Source organism: Arachis duranensis, chromosome 10, assembly GCF_000817695.3.
Source record: "Arachis duranensis cultivar V14167 chromosome 10, aradu.V14167.gnm2.J7QH, whole genome shotgun sequence".
Classification (NCBI taxonomy): domain Eukaryota; kingdom Viridiplantae; phylum Streptophyta; class Magnoliopsida; order Fabales; family Fabaceae; genus Arachis; species Arachis duranensis.
Genome location: NC_029781.3, coordinates 13444735 through 13449346, shown reverse-complemented (window position 1 = coordinate 13449346; position 4612 = coordinate 13444735). Strand labels below are relative to the sequence as shown.

The window sequence follows — 4612 nt, the reverse complement described above, 5'->3', positions numbered from 1 at the left end:
AAAGTGAGTTCCCTTTTTAAAACAAAGCCACTCTCTGCATTCTCTTTCCAAAACTTCCAAAACCATGGCAAGTTAAGGATTTATTTCAAAGTACTCAAAACCACCCATCCAACGATGGGATTTTATAACAAAAGACTCTCGGCAGAGTCCCAAGTCTTTAGGGGAGAATAATAAAACTCAGTTCGCCAAATTCATTTAAAATCATTAAAACCTTGACTTTCCGTTTTGAGTAATAAAATAGGATCTAAGCCAAACCGAGTCACGTAATCATTTACTTCTTTCAAAGCCGTTTCCTTTACTTAGGCAAAACCAACTTCAACCCCCATGATAAATTCTAGAACGTTTCAATTGTTCAAAATTGTTTTAGTCTTGCAAGAATTCAAAATTCAAAGAGTACTTAAAACATTTCTCAAAACATTTCAAGATGAGACTTGTCAATAGGCATTCAGGTTCTTCCAAAGTCATTGAAACTTCTTTAATTGAAACCCCCAAGTCAAATTCAAAGGCATAAACCCTTTTCACATTCAAACAGCTTTAAAACACAAGTTTCATCTAAATAACCTTCTCCTGAAAGAGACACAAGGCCTTTCTTAAGAAGCAAGACTAAATCACAATTTCCGCTTTAATAACTCATTTCAAAAGCACGAATCATATTTTTCTTGATAATTCAAATAAAATAGTTGAAGTCTTTAACTCATCATTTTGCCAGACAACATTTCAATAAAGACTCAGGTTTTATAGAAGTTTCGGCAGCACCTCCCCTAAAACTTGGACTTTGCCACCCGGTTCGGGTCCCAACTAAACCGTTCCTCATTCCTTTTCAACAACTCAAAACCAGAAATCAATTCAAAAACAAGTTAAAGCCAACAGTCGCCTCAGTGGCATATCTCAAGGAAACTATTTCAAAATCAACTCGATATCAACCGATTTAACTCATTTCCAAAGCTTTAAAGAATCGGTTAAGCAACAAATCATTTATCAAAACCAAATCAATTAAAGCAAATCAGGCTTAATTTTAAGAGTATTCTATCTTTCACATTATCAAGAGAGTCAACTCAGCTCAAATTAATCCCCAACGGACAAAATAATCAACTCAATTCAAATCAATCCTCAACGGATTAAACTCAGATTTTAAATCTTTAAAGGATCGGCTTTAAAACATTACATTTTACAAAACCGCACAACAATTCAGCCAAACCAACATCCATAAACATTCGAGTCAATCAAATAATACATAAGGCATATAGAATCACCACAAACACAATATCTCGCATCAATATCCATATGTAATAATTTCAATACATAAAACATTGCTTTTGAAAAGCACCCCTACCTCAAAACGCAATTCCATAACCCAAACGCGTCACAGGAATCTCCTCTCTTAAACCGAGATCACCAATAACTGCAACCTTGGCTCCAAGCCACTCCCGCGGTAACCACAACAACACTAATCGTGACACATAACAACAGAAACTCAATCTCATAGCAATTGATGCCGCAAAACCTTAGTGTATGATGACAGAATGGTAACTAGAGAGCATTCAAATCGAAAACGCTTACCGAACGAAGAAGGAGCGGCTGAACCGGAACAGTGGCGGTCTATGAACCGGTTCAACGGTAGCCCGACAGCCACCTCAAGCGGCAGCAGAGACGAATTCCGACCACGACAACCGCGACTGCACAACAACGTCATAACCATAAAAGCCCAGGAACAAGAAAGAATGAGAACCGACTGCAAGGACCCTTACCGGCGATGGTTTCCGTGGCCAAGGCAGTTTTCTCCGGCGGCCACATTACCGCTCCCGGCAGCCAAAGGCGCGGCGGCGGCCATGACAACAACAGCGACACCTGCGACAATGGTTGATGCAGCAGTTCCAGACGCGAGTAGCAGTGGCGGTCTGAACCTCTTCCTTTCCCTCAGACCAGATCGAGCGGATCTCCAGTAGTGGCGGCGGCGGACCAAAGCATCAGAACGGAAGGGATGGTGACCGCTCAGACCGCAGTGACGGCGCACGATGGCGCGTGACGGCAGCGGCGAGTGTCCTCCTAGGCGTCGCCAACTCCACGCCCCTCTCTTGGTCTCTCACTCTCTTCTGGTCACGACTCACGGCGGCGCTGTGCTCCCTCCAAGATTGCGAGCTTGACGGTGGCAAAGTGGTGAGGACGACGGAGCTGGCGGCAAGTCCTTCTCTGCGCGACGCTGACTCCACGTCTCTTTCTCTTTCTTCCTTCGGTGTACAACGGTGGCGGCAAGGCGTGGAACGCGGCGGCACAACGCGACGGTGGCCGTGAGGCCCCACGGCTCTGACGCGTCTCCTCTTCTCCTTCTTCTCCCTGCCGCACTCCGTTCCCTCTTTCTTTCTTTGCTTCGTTTGGCAGCTGCTGCTGCTATGTGTCGCATGAATAAGGGGAGGAAGGGAAACGGGTAGGGTGCGGCGGCGTTGAGCTGGACGGCGGCGGCAGTGAGGCCCCAGCCATCATCGCCCCTCCTCTCTTCCCCACTCCTCCGATCTGCTATCGTTGCTGCGCATTGGTTTGAGGAAAAAGGGGAAACATTTGTGTTGCTGCTGCTGGGTTGGGTGAGAAGGAACCAGGTCACTGGGTTAGGATTTTAGGATTTTAGGATTAGGGTTTTATTTTCAAAAATTAGGGTTAGGGGCATTTTAGTAATTTCAAATAAAGTTGAGAATAATAAGGTAATTAAAATCCAAATTAAATCCAACACTAGATGTATATAGAAAATACTATTTGCTTATCAATTTTTACAAATTACTTTCAATAAAATGTCCAAATCCAAAATTTAGAAATAATATAATTAATTTATCTATTTTCCAAAATAGCAATATCAATATATTAAAATATTGATTATTTAGTCCATATCATATAAAATCTTTATTATTTCATAACTATCAACTTTATAATTTAAATATAGGAAATAATCCAATAATTATAAAATTGAATAATAATCATAACTTATCTCAAATTCAATAAATCAAAACTTGCCTTAATTATCTTTAATAAAATAATTTCTGAAATTAAAACTATAAATAACTATATGATTTGAGACTTGCGATCATAATAAGTTCAAAAGTTTTGGGTCTTAAATATTTAATCAAATCAATGGGTGAAATCAATTTAAAACTACTAAAACACCTGATTCTATGGTGTACATTTGAAATGTTTCGTGTAAGAGCATGTCAATAAAAAGTAGTTTTTAAACACCTATTTGAAGAATTGAACTGTTATCTTTTTCATCTATAAGTCATGTTAGACGTGGAACTGGTACGACAGACTTTTGAATGTTCAAGAAAGACATCACTCTAGGCTAACATTTGATCTTGTATGTAGGAACTGCACAAAAAGTAATTTGTTGGCGAAGGATAGTACCTTCTCAATCATCTTCATTCAAGGACTCTTTAGCTTCAACATCAAAGGAAGATATGGATCAGGATGCTGATGGAAGCAACTCTTGCATCCTTGAGAGATTATATGCATGGGAGAAAAAACTCTATGACGAAGTCAAGGTACTAAAATCAGAAAAAATAAATAAATTCACACAATGCCATGTCATATCATCATATGTTACTGTCACATATTTCCCCTGTTTTCTTTTTGTCTCAATTCTTAACCTCTGGTTTTGTCATAGTAGATTTCTTATGACATGGTTCTTTACAAATAAAACAAAATAAAATAAAATCAACTTAGTAATTAAGGGATGAATAAAAAGTCGTGGGGGTATATTTACATTCGGTAATTAAATTATTTTAGATAATCTGATGATTGATCTATCCTAAGAAGTAAGAACAAGTAGTCATGTGACGAGTTTGAATAATGTTAAGTGTTTTGTTTGGTTATCATCTTCCCACATGTATTTCACCTTATAATACAAGAACAGTTTGTTCTCTAGATACATGAAACTTTCAAAATAATAGTCTTTTTTTATAGACTTGAAGCGTGGATTATGCACAGAAATACTCATATTTTGTGTTTAAATTTTATTTTATTTAGAATAATAGGAGTCACGGGCAGGGGCAGGGACAGATTTAGGGAGACCAATGTGGGCTTCCTAAAATTTCAAAACTTAAAATATATATTATATGATGTCTAAAATGTTTAATAATATATCTACTAATATAATAGTTGAAAAGAGACATATTATACTCTGAAACACGGGTTTAAATTCCATTTCATGCATTTCAAATTTATTTTATTTGATGAATTGTTTTTGTTATTCTTTTTAATTTTTTTAATTCTTCCACCTATTATCATATAAAATATTTTAATTTTTATAATAATTCCTAATTCAAAGTATTGGAGAAAAAAAATCATATTATTTATGTTATATCTATTATAATAAGAATAAAAATTAGAATTTTATGCAAAAGAAAAAATTGATATATAAATGAATTTTTTAAAATTAATTTTAGTTAAAAATAATATTAAAACATAAAATTTTTTATTAAAGCTTTTAATTTTAATATGACACTTTCAATTTTTTATTTTTGGCTTCTCCATATAAAATTTTTGGATCCGCCACTAGTCACAAGAATAAAATTTTAAACTTTCAGTAGCAGAAACTCTGATATTATACTATGAATCAAATTTCGGAAGA

The 4612-nt window shown here is 36.5% G+C and overlaps 1 protein-coding gene across 2 annotated transcripts in view; it reads right to left on the bottom strand.

Annotated features, from left to right (window-relative positions):
- Positions 1 to 2591, bottom strand: part of LOC107469072 (uncharacterized) — a 3752-nt gene extending 1161 nt beyond the window's left edge. The window contains exons 1-3 of one of the 2 annotated variants that reach the window (XM_052254957.1): positions 1749 to 2591; positions 1561 to 1676; positions 1167 to 1447 (exon numbers count right to left, since the gene is read on the bottom strand). In XM_052254957.1, the coding sequence (XP_052110917.1) occupies positions 1335 to 1447; positions 1561 to 1676; positions 1749 to 1831 (312 nt within the window). In that variant the 5' untranslated portion in view covers positions 1832 to 2591 and the 3' untranslated portion in view covers positions 1167 to 1334. Of the gene's footprint in view, positions 1 to 1166; positions 1448 to 1560; positions 1677 to 1748 lie in introns of those variants that run through there. The other variant, XM_052254958.1, reaches the window with a different exon arrangement.
- Between the last annotated feature and the right edge of the window lie 2021 nt (positions 2592 to 4612).